Raw genomic sequence first — 18,725 nt, 5'->3', positions numbered from 1 at the left:
TGTTTCAAAATCCAAACAGTGCCAAGGAAGCTGAAGTAAACATCAAACCTGACACAGTATTTGTAGGTGGTGGTTTTTTTTTTTTTTTCTTAGTAACTTTAACTACAGTGTTATCTTAGGGAGTATTTATCAAATTACAGTATTTCTTCAAATTTACGTGCAGCAAATAGAGTCTGAAGCAGGCAGATTTAACTTATTTAAAAACACATGACACAAGATATTAAAACTATATTTGGAAGCCAGAAATGGGCATGCTGGAGCATACAGTTAATCCCTAATCATTCAGCATGACTCCTGCTGAAAGTGGGGAAATGAGGTACCCTAGAGTACTAACCATGTATGTCACACATCTGGCACAATGACAGGCAGCTCACTTGACAGCTCATATTTAAATGTGCCTTGAGTGCTCAAGAAGGTCCCAAGACTCACAGTCTATCTTTATGCAAGCACTCGCAGTTACTCCTGTTACTTATCATATTGAATTTAAAAATGCAATCTGGGGGAAAAGCCAACCTGCTCCAGAAATGCTGAAACCCCCCAAATTCATAGTTGCTAACAAGAACGAGGTTAAACTTGATGGGGTGTTTAAATCAATGCAGCAGGTGAAATGACTTAGTGTTGTGACTGCATTGGACAAAAATAAATAAAAGTAAGATTCATCAGTCATTGCCATAATTCAATTCAGCAATGCTGACAACAAACACAGGTCAGCTGGAACCCAAAATATGCACCACATCAAGAAAACACTGTGCAGGCACAGCATAACAAAGGAAATCTTTTTATCTCATTGTGTCACACTACTGCAATGGTATTTGATAAATTCTGTTTGAACAATCAAAGATTTCCTCACATGAATACATTTAAGGACAAATAAAAAATTTGAAGACTTGTTTCTGTGTTAATATAAAACAGACTATCAAATTAACCCCCCAAACCAACATGAAATTTACAGCTCTGATTTAGCATGATCTACTTGTTCCCCACTGAGTCCTGTCCCTGCCCTTTGGTCACAAACATCCATCCCAAAGGCAAAGCAGCACAGTCTATGAAAGCCCCAGGTTTAATGTAGTAACCTCAGTTTTCTCCCTTAAAAAAAAAAAAATTTAAACCTCATGTTATTTTAACAAAACTTGTGAGTTCATGAACTGTGTCGTTATTTTTAATTTCCCAAACTGCCATCAGTGAGTCAGTCAATGCAGACCTCACAGTTTTAAGCCTAATTTGAGAGCTTGAAAGCACTAAAAATAAATGCTGAAACGGAATATGCACGCTGAACAAATCACAACATCCCTAACACAGCAAGAGCAGCACAGCTCCAATGTCCACAATCAGTGCTCTTCCCTGCCAAACAAATACAGTTAATTCTGTAGTAACATTGCAATGACTTAAATGCATTCCTCAGCTTTTCCACTTGATTGCTCTAAGCCTTTATGGACAGTCAGCTGAGCAGACAGGCTTGGCATAAGAGAGCTATCCCTGTATAATGTGTGTAATCACACTTAAGGAGGAATAAAAGAAAAAAAAGGAAAATTAATTCAAGAAATTTAATAGCTACTTTTAAAGCTGTACAAAAACACATTAAACCCACCCCTCCCAACTTCTTTAAAGACATACCATTATTACTGTAACAATCAAGTGTTATTTCTTAACACTCTCAACTGAATTGAAATTCCAAGAAATCCTAGCTGTGATTGCCACTTGGTTGACATGTGAGTAGATTCAAGAGGCAAAGAGGAGTATCAGTTTTTTCACTCTGTTCTCCTGAATGCCACAGGCTCTATATTTCCACCTGCTTCCCTCTAAGTGCAATGATATATTTCCAGAACTTTGTCAGTTACTCCTTGTGATGGCCACTGACCTGCTCTGATAGGAATATGCACCTTATTCCTAATGGGTATCCCACTGGCTTTAATTTTTAATCCCATTGGCTCTTGAAACCATGCTAGAATAAAATCTCTAGTATGTCATATTTTTCTTAGGGGAAAATATACTTTGTAAATAAATTCAGATTTAGATTGAACTCAACTCTTGCTAAGAGCTAGATTGATTACTGATTTCAAATAAATTATCTGACAAACATAGCTCCTTCCCTGGCTTATGAATCAATGCAGGTTTTTTTTTCAGAGTTACTCATAAATATTCAATCGACATTTTATGTGAACAAATAATTTCTGACATTCTCTGTGGTTCCCAATTGGACAAATGATGGTTAATGAGTAGGACAAAAAAAATCCCCTGCTCACAGAAACACAGTGTGGATACAATCATTCCATAAACATTTCTGCAAATAACCACACTCTGCAAGTGCTGAACAATACCAGGGAGAAACTAAGCTGAAGCTGAATTGCTGATCAGAATCTGAATGAAGGCTGTGGAAGCAATATGGCTCATGTAATTACAGAGGGAGTTAAATATGCTTTCATGGGGACTGAACTTGGTCCATGAATCCTAAATGAGCCAGTGGATGACTTCAATTAATGGAATGACATAATAAAATTATCAATAAAACTAAAGTAACTATAAAGTGAATTTTCCATCTACTGTATTAACTACCTTCTCTAATAGTTAATAACGTACAGCTAAGGATTTGAGAAACAAAAATCTGACCTTCGGAACTTCATCTGACGAAATAATGAGAGACAGTGCAATATCAATCAAAAGAATGTTTAAATTGACAACCATCCCACAATTACTACATCATCAATCTCCAAGTGCTCTACATGTGCTCCAATAACTGTTAGTTTTATGCTGAATTTAGATTGCAAATGACAATTGGTTTTAAAAACTGCTGATTGAACTGCCAATTTGCAATGAGAAGAGACATGTTTAAAATATGGATAACTCTAGTAATAGCTACAGAATATTCAACTCTGATCTATTGCAAATTAATGCACTCACAAGATGTGAAATGCTCACCTAGTATTAGATTACAAGACTAGACTGCATGCACCCAACACAGCTGCTCAATTTCTCCAAAAGTGTGAAATAAAACCATTTTCAAGCAAGCAAAGGGAAGCCCTGCCCTTTTTGATTGCACTACATCATCATCTCATACTAGCAGTGCTCATCTGCAAAGGGGCTGAGTGAGACCTCTGAGGGACAGCTTTGGGCTCCAGGCTCAGGGCATGAACCAACCACTGCAGAAACAGCTGCCTCAAAGCCACAACAGCCAGAGGATTTTGGGGCTATGGACTCCAAAGCTCTTCAGCACCAGCCCACAGCTCTGAATCCAAATCCAAAATCTAGTTCCAGGTTTATCTTCGAAAAGCCCAGCAATATTTCACCACCACATTTTCAAATGTTTTGATATTTCAACCTGCTGAAATAATTTTGACCAAAACTGGCCATAAAAAAAAATCACTTACTATAGCATAGCACGAGCAAAAGAAAAAAAGCCTGGAAATGTATGTGCATTTTAATTTCCTAGATGAGAACAGTTCTGAACTGTTGCATAATATTCAGGATAACAACTCTAATCTCTTCTAAATTAAAACAGTTCATGAGAGCTTGAAATGCTCTGATAATTTAAAATTTGTAGGCACTGCAGTTGCTCTCAACAGTTTGTTTCAATTACATTTTCAATGCAGTTTTTTTTTTTATTACAGATATTCTGGGCAAATTGCCTTAAAATGTAAACTAGGGAAGAAAGTTCTTAGAGTGACCATGAGAAGCTCAGTAATAATGATTTGAACAGTATAAAATTAAAAAACCCCAGACAATCAAAAGATGGCATTACATAGCCTGAAAATCAATTAGTTTGATATTCCACTTGTCTTCTTCCTGCATCACCCTCACCTGTTTAACAAAATGCAGAATAAATTGTTTCTGGTCAAACTACAGAGACAGGAGATATACATCCCTCTCCTTCCATATCAATAACAGACATATCAACTGTGGACAAGATAACCAGAAAAGATGATAAAGATGGATTTAGCCATACTGAAAGGCAACAGAATTCAAGATGAAGAGAATACCCCAAAGGCTGAGAGGCAAATGCAACACCTAAAGCAATACAGAAAGCCTGCAAGGTAATGATAACACAACACACAAAACACAAAGTGAAAATACTTCATAAATTATTAAAACAAAATCTGTGAGAAGCCTTCTGTGATGCACAGCATCATCAGCTAACCAGTTTTTCTTAAAAGCAACAAAGAAAAACCCTTTCAAAGAAATCACAGACTGAGAAAGCCCCTGGTCTGTGAGCTGTGGGGTCCAACAGAGGAGAGCAGAGGTGTTAATTGATTAATTGATTAATCCCACTGCCTCTCCACAGGAGCATCCTTTATGGCCTTGGGGTGCTCCTCTGAGCACTCCACAAGCTCCCTTACTGCTGTTTTTTTGCTGACACAATGCATTATTCTTTTCTGCAGTAAAGTGATGAAAGCTGAGTTTATCAAGTCCAGGTAAATTACTTCAGATTTTTTGCCAGTCAAAGTTTCTATTATCTCTATGGAAATCCTGCTTTACTAGGCAGAAGCTGAGGAACTGAATGCTTTTGACAGCATTTTCTGAGTACCCTTCTGACATTACTTTTGATCAGCATTTGCAATCTTTCCTCCCATTAAAGGTTAACTTATGCTTCTCTATCTTTTCAGCACATCTTCTAATATATGGAAAATTGCAGCAGTACCTCTACTGTAAAATATTAAATAGTTCTGCTATCATAAAAGAGCTCTTATCCATTCTCTGAGATGAGCAGTTCCCTTTTATTTAGAAGAATGGATGAGTGAACAGATACAGCATATTACAGACAACTGCTTTTATTTCTGTTATATTTTGTGGTTAGGGGTTTTATTTGCTTTTTCAAACACATGTCTTCTGTGGCACTGGCCAAATTATCTTTGACTCTTCTGCTACATCTGCCTGCTTAAAGGAGCAGACATTTCTCAAACAGAAAAATGCTAAGCTATTTTTTTTTTCCTTAAAGCTTTGCTTTCTTGGTTCTAAGTTTTGATGTAATTCAAGTCCCCAATATTCTTCCTCACAGCACTCAAAAGAATCAAACTACTTTCTGAATTCTTGCTTTTTAACTTCAGCTCAGGTCCTGGAACCTGAATGTCAGGATTAGTACTTTAGCCAGATCACTAGTTTCAGCTTATATTTTCCTTTTTCATTATTCATGCTCACCTTCAGCAGTGATCCTATACACTAGGGATATAGGGAAGAATACAGATTTCAGAAGCATATAAAGCATTTTAATTTTTTTTTCATTCTAGGCCATTCTATTGAAACAAAGATAAAATTTCGTCAAAACAAAACCATTTCCCCAAAACTACAAAAATCCTATATTCTTCCAAATGAGAAAATCAATGTTACTCTTGGGAAAAAAAAGGATTATTTTTCAACTCTCTCATTTCACCATGGTTGGAGTTTCAATTCTAAGTGATCAGTCCTCTCAATTCTCACAGGCACATGCAGTGTTTTCACACTACATGGTTTCAAACACAAAAATAAATAAGCAGAAATATCCATTCCATTATTTCCAAATTGAGGGATGTAAAAGATATTCCCTTTGATCCAGAATAATGCAGTTCTACAGCTTTTTTCCTCTGCTTTTATTTTTAACCAGTGAAGTGTAACATACAAAAGACCTATCCTAGGTCTGAGACCTGAAGAAGAACCTCTTGTGCTTATTCTTTTGAGTTCCAGTGCCTTTTGCCCTCTGAAGAGAGAATGACATCCATTATTTCTGGTATTTCCATAAAATGAGGAGACAGGTTAGTCTCTACCCTATTATTATAAAGACCTGTGTTCAGCTGTGAAATAAAGTGTGCAAATCCCTCAGATCCATCAATTCCACACTCACAAGCTAAAAATTCAACACCACTGATCTTCATCTGCAATGAAAACCTCTCTTATTTAGGTTAGAAAAGATTTTTCAAATCATCCAGTCCAACTGCAAACCTAATGCTGCCACAGAAAGCACAGAAATAATTCGCTCATGGCAACTGGCTCAGTATAAAACTGCTCCAAAACAAGAAATCAGATTAACAGTTATCCCTCTGAAACTTTGCACTGATGTAAATAATGAAAATTCATCCAGAATCAAACTTTAGGAAAAAGATTTTAAAAAGAAAATATTATACAATGTGAAATATCTTCATCCACAACACATCCCCAAGAAGAAAGTTTTGCATTGCCTGTGCTAGGTCAAGAAGGACTGGTTAGTTTTGGAAGCCTTTGAAACATCTCTGCAGCTCCCTGATGCACCTGTCATATATTCCAAGGAGGCTGCAGCTTTGAAAAAGTGTTGCTGGATTCAGCTTCTCAGGTGTACATAGCAAAACTCGACTTTGAAAAGGATTGCAAAAAATTAACACCAGATTTTGCTTCCCTTGCAAACAAGGTCACAATTCCTATTAACTTTACTATGATCAAAATCAGGATTTATGCACTGAAAGAAATTAGCAGAAATATAAATAGCCTTAATAAACTACTCAGCAGGAATGCCTTATGTAAGACATTAATTGCCATAGCAATTCACAGAATATGTTTAAAATTAAAAAAAAATATAACTTATTAATGCTTATAACCATGCTTGCCAGGCAGTTTCACTGAGTCTCCAAATTATCTTCTATGTGTTGTGAGTCTACTGAACCAAGCAACCTAAAAAGAGCTTTTATAAAAATATATACAAGAAACATTTTTAAAGAGGCATTCATCAATCATACAAAGAATTTTTAGAAGTTTAGAAGTTTCTGGGAGTTTTTGTAGCTGCTCCCAGCACTTCAGACACTGTGCTTGGAATACAATATTATGTTTTCAGGTCAGAGTTTTGCACAGTGTGAACTGGCACAGCTTTATGTGTTGGCAGGTCTCCCTTCCACTGCCTTCAGTGGAGAGGCAATGATTCATACCAGGCAGGGCTGTAGTCACAGGTGTCAGTTCTGCAATCTCTTGCAAGAATATGAAATTATATAAATGGGTGTCCCTTCTCACCTGCATTTCTTTTCTACTGATTCTCCCCATTTAGTCTTCTGACCCTGATCCTCAACTTGAATTTCTCAAAATCTAACTGGTTTCTATTGACTTTGACATCACTGGATCTGCTTTTGGGGTTTAACTGCTTATAAATTGAGAATTATATGAGCCAGAAGCTATTGAACAAGGGAACAGAACTGCCCATTATCCCCTCAGTCACAAGCACTTTTCAAGGTAAATCTGTACTTAGAATATCACTTCACTGATTGATGGTACTTATTTATTACATAATAAAGTCTCTAATAATGTGGTATTTCATTCTCATAAAAGAGTCTTCTAAACTATCACTCAGGAGCAGTTTTAATGCAAGTGACATGCTGTCATCAGCCTGCCTTCAAGATTACAGCCCTGCTTAAACAGCAGTGTTAAACAGCAACAAACATCCAGGCTCAGGCAGATCCCAGAATTAGGAAGGGAATGCACTCAGGCCTGGGCATATATTTACTGCAACTACAAGCATCCATCTTCTCCATGCAAAACAGGATGGGGGACAGCGGGAAATAGATCATTTAAGGCCTAAACATATGACTGAATTGTTGCTTTTCTTCTACAAGCTCAGGAATTAGAACAGTACCTTTGTCCTTTTCTGCATGAACCACTTAAAAAAACCCCAGCAAAACCTCTCAGAGTCTCACACCAGCTGTATGTTGTATGTCCCGTTTTGCCAGTACTATTCTTCTGCCTTCACAATTATCTCCTCTCACTGCCAATCCACCTCATCTCCCAGTTTTTCTGATTTCCTTTCTCATCACACTGATGGGGAGGGCTGTGCTTTGCCTCTGAGCTGTTCTTATGTGATTAAAGCAACATGATTGGTACCACCACTAAACAGAGTGGTAGGAGCCTGGTTGAACTCCTGTAGTTAACTATTATTTTTATTTTATTTTAGCATTTACTATGTTGGCTGTTTCAATGGCTGCAGAAGCCAGTTCTGTTGGGCTGTGCTAAGCAGCCTCACAGCAGGAGAGGCCAGATGTGACAGGCTAACACAGACACTGAAAGCCCCTTCCAAACAGACCATCAGCACACCAAAGGTACCAAAGCCACTGATGGCCTTGCTCTGAGCACATCCAACAGCTGCCTGGGACCCATGGTGGCTGGAGAAGCAGCAGCACCTGCTCAGGTGAGATGAGGATGTCCCTGCGGAGTCTGGGGAGTTGTGCCAACACTGTTTGTACAGATGGAGCAGTAATGACAGTGCTGGTTTGGGCAGAGAGTGTCTAGAGGCAGGAAGAGAAAGATGTGAAGCTTAGGGAGAAATACCCTTCAGCAACAGAGCCAGGGGAAGATGAGCTACTCAGGCAGCCATTGACAAGGAACCTCACAATGGAATCTCAAATTATCTGGGCAGCATTTTGCAATGAATTCATTCTTACTGAAGATAAAGGAATAGCAATTCTGCCCTTAAATTCATGTGACTGCATTGCAGGATCATCACCCTTCTGTTTGTTCCACTGGTCAAACATTTAAGGTGCTCTACTTTGCAAATGGTATCCTGACTCCTGACATGTCCAGTCTCCTGGGAACCAGGAAAAAATACAGCTGCTCTGGAAGGCATCCTCTGAAGATGGAGGGAGGGTAAAAACACACCTAATCACAGATTCTAGTTTATCAAGTGCCTTCTGTGTTTTCAGGCCAAGTCAAACACCATGCTGTGAGGAATTCTTTCACATTAGTAGGATCAGAGGACTACAGAAATAGATTCTATTTTGTTTTTCCATTTCATCTTACTATTTAACCACGCATAAGATTTGCATCAGTTTCTCTATTTGTAGAGTGGAAGTACTAAATAACTATTAAATAAATACTAAATACAGTTATAAAATACCCCAAGATACTTGCAGGAATGAACTGTGAATATGCCAGTGTTAGTTACAGTAGACACAGAGTGGGTTGCTGAAAGGTTGGGAAATCTGAATCACAGAAGTCTTACCATCACTAATCCTGGTTCTATTTAAAAGGAAACAAACATCACAGGGAAGATTATTTCTGATAATTTCATTGCAATATTTGAGGATATGTCCTTTCCATTTTCTGCTGCTTTTAATTATGAAGCTATACATTATGTTTTGATACCGTCTGGAAAAAAATGGAGCATGGAATTTTAATGTCACATAAACTGTTCTCTTTCTGTTGACTTCTATTACTTCTTTCTTATACAAAGCATATTAAAAGGAAATTGTAGCTGCACCTACAATTCTAAAACTACTCCTTGATGTCAAACACCTCATCTAAGCCATTTCTCATGCAAAAAGATGAAAATCCAAAACCATCTGAAAGCCATTTTTTAGGGGGGGAAAGAAGGAAGTTACCCAATTTAGAAGAGGGGCTGTAGTAGTAACTAAGCACAGCAACTTAACCTCATATGAGGAAGTGGTTCCTGGCAGTCAGATATATTATTGCACATCAAGATGCAAGTGTGCCAAGTGGTGGCAGCAATAAAACTGTGAATGGAATAGCTACAACAGAAAAAGTTTGCACCTGAGCTAAGAACAGCATCACCCAGACACTCATACAAGCAGCCCTGACTCAGGATATTAATCCATTTTGGTAAGCACTGCCAGGTGGGCAAAACACTCCCTTTTATATAGCATTTCACCACTACTAGAATAAAATTAACATCTTACCGGAAAATTTTGTTGTTACTGGAAAGACCACTAAGATTAAAAGGAGTATTTATACAAGCATTTCCAACATCCAAAAGAAAAAATCCATGGCTGGGCTGCAGCTTGGCTTAAGCAAAAGATGCAGCATTGCAATGGAAATCTCACAGAAGTATGCTGAGTGATGTTCTTTCCCTCTTAATACCATAATCCCTAACACAGAGAAAATCTAATTCTTTTTTGAAAAAGTTCTCACTCACTACTGGGATTTACCCACACATGGGCCTTTTTGGATGTTATTTTTAACATTAGTTACAAAATTAAATACATACTAGTAGGAAGGACACACAACATTTTAATTATGAAGGAGCAGAATCTTGTCAAGGAAAGTTTCCCGTGCCTCTTTCCCCTCTGTCATTTCTTTGCTGCTATCTCATTTGTACAGAACTTGAGCTGACATTCAAAGGTAGTTCTTTATCTAGTGAATACCAAACTGTGCTAATTGAAGTGACTTTTTTTATTGCTGTTTGTCTCTCAACTATAATTAAAATTTCTAATTGGAATTTACAAGCATGCCTGCAGTGTGCTGTTCCCACAGATGATGTTCCACGAGAGTTGTGGTTTCCTCCCAGAGGAGGAGGAGCAATGGCTTAGGGGTGAATTGCAGTTCTTTTGCAAACACTGAGGACTGTCTTGAAAACCTCCTGCAGGCAAACAGTGGTTCCCACATGATTGTGTGACAAATAAGGCACAGCCCATGCAGTGAGTGAGTCTGATGGATGGGATTTTCAGATATTTCTGGCTTCATCATTCATAATTCACTGAAGCACAATGCCACTAGTGATCAATATTAAAGGTTCTCAGCAAAGGAGACACTGCAGAAAAGAGTTTCAGCATGTGCAACATGGCAGGGGAGTACAGAATTATATCTGCAGCTCACCAAACTCATGTTTCCAGTTCACAGGGGGATACAGGCACGGATGGCAACACCACCCTGCTGCTCTGTATTTATTTCTGAGATACTATGAGGATTCATTTGCTGTATAGCCAAATCAGGTAACTGACAATTCCTAGGTAAAAATCACATTCCATAGGGTGGAACATTATAGGGTGCTTTTGAGATAGCAAATGTAAAAGGTAGTCAGAAAAAAAAAAAATTCAAACTGGAGGGACTTTTCAGTTTCTCCAGTCAATCCCACAAGTACATCTATTGCTGTTATGTAATTTTTGCATATGTTACTTTTAAGGTTAAATAATCTGCACATATCTCTTTGACAAGCATGTTTTAAGCCATGCAACATTATTTTTCCTGTCAAGATTTGCCTCAAAACACTTTCACTTAAGCCCATGTACTTAGTTAGGGAGACACATGTCTTAACCCCTTTGTCTGCCAAGTTAGTAATTCCAGCTGTTATGTAAGAAAATGGAAAGGTTTTGGTAATTTGAGTCTTTGGCACATGCTAGAGTAAAAGGACAACAGCAGAGAATAAAAAGGAGCTTTAGAAGAGGGGTTTTCACAGGAAAAGGGTTTGGAATTTGACACAGCTGTATAGTGTAAAGAAGGTGGTTATACATTTCAGATTTGTGGAAATGACACAGTAAATAGATAAGTAAAAAAACGTTGCTTCAGAGAATACATAAATAAACCAAAAGTACATGCAAATAAACTATGTGTGTATGCAAAATGTTGTAAAATGCATTGTTTCATTCATATGACATGCACAGTTAAGGATCAGAAATGAAAGCTTTTATCAGCAAATCTGGGTCAGTGCTGACTCTCATATTCCTTCAAAATGAATAAATCAACTTCCTTGTCAAAGCATTCATATACTGGTGCTTCTCAATTTACAGCAGAACTAATGTTCTGTCTTTCCATAAAAGAGCTTCTAAACAGCTTACCGAGGGATTGTTGCAGGAAAACAATGACAGGTACAAGATGGTTCCTCCTACACAATCTGCTAAGAGCAGCAGCAAAATCAGAGATCATTAGACAAACTAACCTGTGGTGTCATTCCGTGGCAGATATACATGATTGGGATATTCTCTGTGTCTGGCCCTTGATCAAGGCACAAATCACTTTTCAGGGAATTCTGCAGCTAAAATAAACAGAAAGAAAAAGAAATCAAGCAAGTTTTACATAAGAAAAAAGATGGTGTGATTACTTTCTTTTCTTTAAAAAAAAAAATCATGTTGTTGAACAAAGAAATATGCTAAATTAAAATATGTTGCAGTGAAGATTTTGAAGAGAAAGCATCTAGACTAAATTCTTCCTTGCAGATAATCAGCACTACTGATTTCAATAATGTTTCACAAAGTTTCAGGCAGGGTATATTTCAAAAAGCCTTCAGACATAGCAATAATTTTTTGATATATGTTTTTAAAATATTTAGTCTCTGGTACACACTACATACAGAACCTGAATGTATCCTGCTGAGCAAGATAGATGAGGTATTAAAACAGCTTTTAAGAATCACTCAGGAGACTCTTCTGATTTCTGGAAATAATTCAAAAAACTGCTTTCAGCTGACACCTGGAGACTTCTGGGCAATTGTTATGCACCAGCTCCTCTGATTATTCTGGGCTAACCCACCCACAGCACTGAACAGACTGCAAAGTACCTGGCCCTGGTCAGCACAAAGCCCTGGGCAAAACCTGGGCAATGCTAAGACAGACTTTTCTGAAAGTGAGGCACTAAATTAATGAGCACAGATAGCTGGCAGGTCTGTTTAGAGTGTGAGGACAAAGATGTGGACTGCATAACCATGGCCATGTATAAAGGAGTTCGGTGGTGTGAGACTGGCTCAGAGAACAGGACACAACTGTCTGGTGGAGGGAGAGGTGTGGTTTGCAACCACCTGTGAGTAACTGGGCAGTTCTGCCAGCTCTGCACAGCAGCCTCTGGGGGGAAAACAAATTCATGTCTTTAGAAAGGAAGCCCAGAGCTGCAGCAGCACCTAAGAATGGAAAATCCAGAGACGAAAGACAGGCAGAGAAGAAAATCAAAACCATCAGCTCATCTCTACAAGACTCCAAACTCCAAACCTAACTCTAAATTCAGTAATGGAGAGGACAAATCCCAATATTAAAGAGAAAATATGCATTCGGTATCAATACTGGCATTACTCTCAAGAATTAAAGTCTTGAGAATTAAATAAAATCTCTCTCAAAGCTTTCTGTTTCTTATTCATAATATAACCATGATTATTTTTTAGTCATAATATAACCAATATAACCAAAATAATCACAATTAGCTGTCTAAGCACCACTCTCTGTCCAAACCAATGATAAATATCAGCCTTAATAATTTGTGCCTGGGTCTATCACTACCTTTCTGTTTTCAAAACCTCTTCCATAAACTCCAGTTCTAATGCTTGTCCTAGCCATAATGCTATAATCTTTTCCAGAAAAATCCCTATAATAAAGAAAGGAGAAATATCTGCCTTGACCAACATCAGCATAGCTGAGAGGGCTGACCCAGCAATAAAAGGAGATTTTAGAGTCTCAAGCTCTGTAAAGATGCATGAACATAACCTAACAGCAGCTACCCAATGATCAAGCACTACAGAGACAAGATTCCATATTCCTTTGGATACCAATCCTCTTCTTAGGAACCTTGAAAACAAACAAACAAAAAAAAACCAAGCTTTTCAGAGCTTGTTTAATTTCTCAAAGTCTTATCCCAATTGCAACCCTACAATTGGCTTAAATTATCTGTAGAGAACTGATCCTTATTGAAAAGAGAAACAAAAAAGTCACCAGCCTGTTAACTAAAAATGCTGTTTCAAAATCTGAGGCCCAGATTCTTAGGAACTCTTTCAAAAATCTAGTGGCTTTGTGGCAACTAATTAACCTGGGTGGTGCAATTTTAGCCTACCAAGATTTAAGAACAACCCAAAATATAGCCAGGTAGTCAATCCCCATGCTGAAGCCCAGAAATAATTATTCAATACTGTCATTTTTTCCCTTTCAAACTTAGATCTTTACAGAATACAGACACAAGCTAGACTATTGAAATTTTGAATTTGCAAAATTTTGGCTTAATGAAATTGTTTTCTTCTGACAAGGAGGGTACTCTAGAAGTCATAAAAAAATTAGCTTCCCAAATATATGCTCTGCCACCAACCCCAACCCTAGCTATATGCCACAACATAAACTAGATCTGAATGATGCAGCTATTTCCCTAACTCTCACAGAACAGGAGGAAATTGAGGATTCAGGAAAAAAATATGTGGGGTGACTCTGTAAGTGTCTATATCCTAACCCTCACCTCCATTCAGGTAACTTTCTCAGTTACTCAGTATTTATTGAAATTTATGATAATGCTGTAGCAGCAACAGCTCTATTTTCTATGAATAAAGGAAGATAGTTGATGAATGGAAGCATTTAGAGAATCAGAAAGCAGCTGACTTGCTTTGAAATATCACACCTTTCTCCACTGTAAGATGTGCAAGCAAACAGGAAAGCAGACATGAAAGAAGATTAGGCATCCAAGTGATTTTTTTACTAAAACGATTGGGGCACTTAGTCTTGTGTCATATGACAGTATTTCATATAACAGTGAGCTGTGTATTTCACACAACACTCTGTTGTCATAGTTGACCACTACTTCCTTTGGGATAGCACAAACATGGTCTGTTCCTCACATCTCTCTCAGCTGATGATAATCCATGTGCATTATTTGGCACATTACTACCTAAATCATAGAATGGTTTGAGTTGGAAGATACCTTAAGGATTATCCAGTTCCAACACCTCTGCCATGGGCAGGGACACCTTCCACTAGACCAGGTTACTCAAAGACTCATCCAGCCTGGTCTTGAACACCTCCAGGGATGAGGAGTTCACAGTCTCTCTGGGCAGCCTGTTCCAGTGCCTCATCCCCCTTACAGTAAAAAATTTCTTCCTAATATATAATCTAACCCTGTCCTCTTTCAGTTTAAAGCCATTGCCTCTTGTCCTATCACTATAAGTCCTTGTGAAAAGTCCCTCTCCACACCTCTTTAGCCCTCTTTAGGTACTGGAAGGTTGCTCTAAGGTCTCCCTGAAGCCTCCTCTTCTCCAGGCTGACCACTGTGTTCAGTATTTCTGTAAAAAACTCTCCTTATTCTTTTTGGTTGATGAAAACCTCTCAGCAGAATATAAAATCATAGCGTGCCTGTAGCTGATTTTCGTTTTGACTTGCACGATGTGGAGTTGATCCTGAGACAAGTACCTTAGCTCTTCCACTGCCCTTCCTTTATTTATATCAAATCATTTCTACCCAAAAGCCTTTAGCCAGAGCCACCTACAAGCAGAATCAGCACTTGGTAGCTGCTATGCTTCCTTTTCCTCAGGAAACTCCACAATTGATTAGATCATGGCATCACTGAGGGCCATTCTGTGGTCTATGGCAGAGGCTCCTTGCACACAGGTGTGATTCTGGCATTGCTGTGAACTACTTTGGAAGGCAACCATGATCTCAGGCATTTAGCAATGACCTAAGCCTTTGCTGGAAGTGCTTTTCTTCTCTTGTTTGATTGTAAGAAAAGGCAGCATGATTATTTAATTGGTCCTCACAGGGGTCACGTAACTGTGCAGGATGTAAAATCCCCTCATTTGCCAAAACACAGCAGCTGCTCTATGGCACCCTCAGGGCTCTTCCAGAGTCATACTGGCCACTGCTCAGCTCAGTTTTTTTCTGAGGAGTAATGTCCAAAGACAAACCTTTCGCTTGTATTATCTGCTCTTATTAGTCAAGTTTCTTGTTTGGAAATGCCATGCAAAAAGAAAAATTTAATTCACAGGAATCAGTTTTTGTGAAAATGACACTGGAAGAGAATGTGAAAAGGATGTCCTAGGTCTATTACCTCATTATGGGCCTGTGTTAATTTACTGTGTTCATCTTCCACACCATGCACACCTGCCCTCTCTGGTTTTTGGGTTGCCAGTTTTTGAGGGGCAAGAATTGCTTCTGCCTTAATTAGCACAGTGCAACTCAAGCGTGACTTCAACACAGACAAGGTATTGCTGTTACACAAGTAATGATGATTCCAAAATGCACGGATTTAGCTGCAGCTTCTGCTGGATGCAACATAATTCTTGAACCTCTCTAGGGGTGCTTTACACATGGCTTAGCTATGTGAGATTTGGCTAGCTTGGAATTTTAGTCCTTGATTCCTTCTTGTAGCAGATATCAACTGTGATATCTGTTCTACGGTGGATCAGGATTGCCCTTAAATGGCTACAAGTTTCATAAGGGAAGGGATCAGCCTTGAACAGTTGGATTTGATGATATTTAAGGTCTTTTCCATCCTAAATGGCTCCATTACTCTAAATTAAGATCCGGCTACAATCTTGAGAAGGTTGCAGTTGAAATACTGAGCCTATTTGTGAATTCACCTGCTGCTACAAACCTGTCAGCTCCAATGTGGCTGCAAAATCACACCTTGAGTATTTCTGTGTGGAATGCAAGCCATGACGCAAACAAACAACAAAAAATCAGGAAGGGAGGTAACATTCGGAATACCTCAGCCCAAATGACAGCAGAGGAGCTGTGTCTGTCAACTAACCAGTCTAACAAATTATTTAACTAGCGCCTTCAAGATGATCTGATTCTTTTACTTTGAGCCAGGCATTGTCTTCATGAATTACTTCCACTATTACACCTTTCTCCCCCATGTTTTTAGAATGGGAAATGTAAACAAGATCCTTACCACCCCATAGGCGATGGTATCCGAATACATTCTCATTTCTGGATACACACTGACAAGATACCACCTAAAGGTCTTGCACTGGAGCTTTTTCCTCAAGGCCTTCCTCTCTGAAATATCACCAATATCAATTCCAGAGTCCTGCACATGAAACAAAGGGCAGAAAAAGCAGAAAAGAAATCAGTGATACACACCTGCGTAAACACCCAGAATCTCCCTCACTGCAGCATCACAGAACAAACTAAGTTGGAAGGGACCCATCAGGACCACCCAGTCCAACTCCTGGCCATGTGCAGCACCATCCCCAAGAGCCAGAGATGGTTTTGACCTCTGACAGTGAGCAGGTTCTGCTTGTGAAGCAAGTCTGTTTCCCACACATTCCCCCATAAGTGCCTCAGTTAAATAGGATCCAGGTCACCATGGCAGGGCCTCTTTCACAGTCTGCTTTGGTGAATGGTAGCACTCCTGTTGGCTTCAGTGGGGTTTAGATCCAGTTTCCAATGAATACCACTGTTGTTCTCCACTTTCCTGGCACTTTCCAAATCCAAAAGGAATTGGCAGGAAGTAGCAAGTTGCCCTAGAAACATGGGCATTGGTGGTGTCCCACTGTGACCTAATCATTAGTGTATGACACTTCCTGGCCATTTCTGAAGTCTGGGTTACTGCTTCACTGCAAAGAGCAGAAGCTCTTCTCACCTCTCTGAAATAGCACTTATTAAAGTTCTTTTGTAATGTAAAAATAGAAGTTGTTATTTTTGTTAAAAGCAGTTGCAGAATATTCTCTCCCGTAATTTTTTTCCCCCTTTACATTTCTGGCTAACCTAGTTTCTACTTATCATAAGAGCAGATCACAAAGCATGACTTTCATAAAGGCCCTGTATGTAAAAATCAATAATTTATCGCATTAAATCACACAGCAGAAATTTTTAGAGAGGGATCTAAGTGCAAATCTGTGGCTGCTCTTTGACAGGAAGTAAAATGAGACATTTTGCTCCACACTGTGCTCTACCACTTCTGCCAGAGAGCAAAACACAGGATAAATACATTTTCATAAGGAAATCTTACAACCCATCTCCTTAAACAACAGCCTTTACTGGGCCATGAACACACCAAAGATTTTGTCAGTCATGAGACAGGATTTAAAAATAACATTGAAAGCACTGAATTTTCAAAGTTACACATCAAAAAGGAATCTGTATAAATATCTAGATTTCTGAGCTGCTGGAGCAACCATTGCACCCCAAAGCATTAATGCTAATCAGGAACAGGTACTTTTATTATTGAAGCATTTTCTAACTAAAGTAAAATTGACTTCCACATTAGCAAAGTATACTAAAAAGTAGGAAACTGAGATCTGGCATACAGATCAGGCAAAACTCAACCTTAAAAATGGTGACTCTTCAAGCTCTAAATCATTCATAAAACTTTATGTGGAACTACTCCTTAAGTGGCAATTTTTTTCCTAATTTTGCAGCAAGTGACTAAATCAAGAGGCTGTGGGGTGCTGAGAGAAAATCAATGGATCTCATGAGCAAATCCTGCTCGTGCACCACTCTGGCTGCACTTGCCAGTGTATCTGCCACTTGTGTGGAGAAGAGGAGGGTGCAGCACACAGACATTTGACTTGCAGCATTAACAAGACTTCCTGGGATCAAGTGCTAAATTGATCCACTGCCTCCCAAATCCTCTCTCATGCAACCCTGCAGGCACCACCAGTTCCTTCACAGTTCACTGTACAAAAAAGAGCATCAAGGGGCTCAGCAATCACATCCTTTCATGCAGCTGGAGAAGAAAAATTGCTCACATGTAGCACACTGTCTTTATCAGTGTGTTGAAGACATAATAAGTCAGTGTGTTCCCCAAAGCCAAGAATACAATGGGGAAAAAAAACCCCAAAAACAAAGGAACAAACAAAACCAGAAGCACAGGCACATGGAAAGCACAGTTCTTGATTCTGGGACTTGAAGAATCTTTCCTTTGGGTTTCAAGTGCTTTTCTGAATCTATTTATCCAAGTGGCAGTGATGCAGAAATCACCATGGCAGCAGAGGTGCCCATCTGAAGCCCTCAGCACTTCAGAGAGAAACCCACAGAGATCCTGAGAGGGCAGCCACAGCACACTGCCAAATGAGTCTGACTCCTTTCTATTATTGCCATTGTTAGCTCCCAAAGACTAAAACCTTTGGGAACATCTGACTTCTCAGAGATCTGGGAATTCTTCCATGGAAAAAATCAGCTCTGGAGTTTAACGTTTTGGAATAACAGATTTCATGGAAAGTCCCAACTATTATGACTTAATGCATTTCTATTCCCTACACATTCCATTCCCAGCATTCATCAGATTCCAGGCAGAGAATTACTCCTGCTGTTGCCCAGTTGCAATTTAACTTTACATTCTTTATGAATTTGATTTCAAATTGCATTCAAATCTCAAATTTGCACAAGATTGGG

General features: G+C 38.8%; 1 protein-coding gene across 3 annotated transcripts in view; it reads right to left on the bottom strand.

The window, feature by feature from the left end:
- GALNT18 (polypeptide N-acetylgalactosaminyltransferase 18) overlaps positions 1 to 18,725 on the bottom strand; it is a 225,186-nt gene that overhangs the window by 30,500 nt on the left and 175,961 nt on the right. For all 3 annotated transcript variants that reach the window (XM_085063108.1, XM_085063107.1, XM_085063106.1), the window contains 2 exons: positions 16,279 to 16,416; positions 11,588 to 11,683 (listed from right to left, as the gene is read on the bottom strand). In XM_085063108.1, coding sequence (XP_084919234.1) covers positions 11,588 to 11,683; positions 16,279 to 16,416 — 234 coding nt within the window. The remainder of the gene's footprint in view (positions 1 to 11,587; positions 11,684 to 16,278; positions 16,417 to 18,725) is intronic.

Source organism: Lichenostomus cassidix, chromosome 5 (genome assembly GCF_008360975.1).
Source record: "Lichenostomus cassidix isolate B80296 chromosome 5, HeHo_3.0, whole genome shotgun sequence".
Classification (NCBI taxonomy): Eukaryota; Metazoa; Chordata; class Aves; order Passeriformes; family Meliphagidae; genus Lichenostomus; species Lichenostomus cassidix.
The sequence above is the reverse complement of the archived record's forward strand: the minus strand, read 5'-3'. Positions and strand labels throughout refer to the sequence as shown.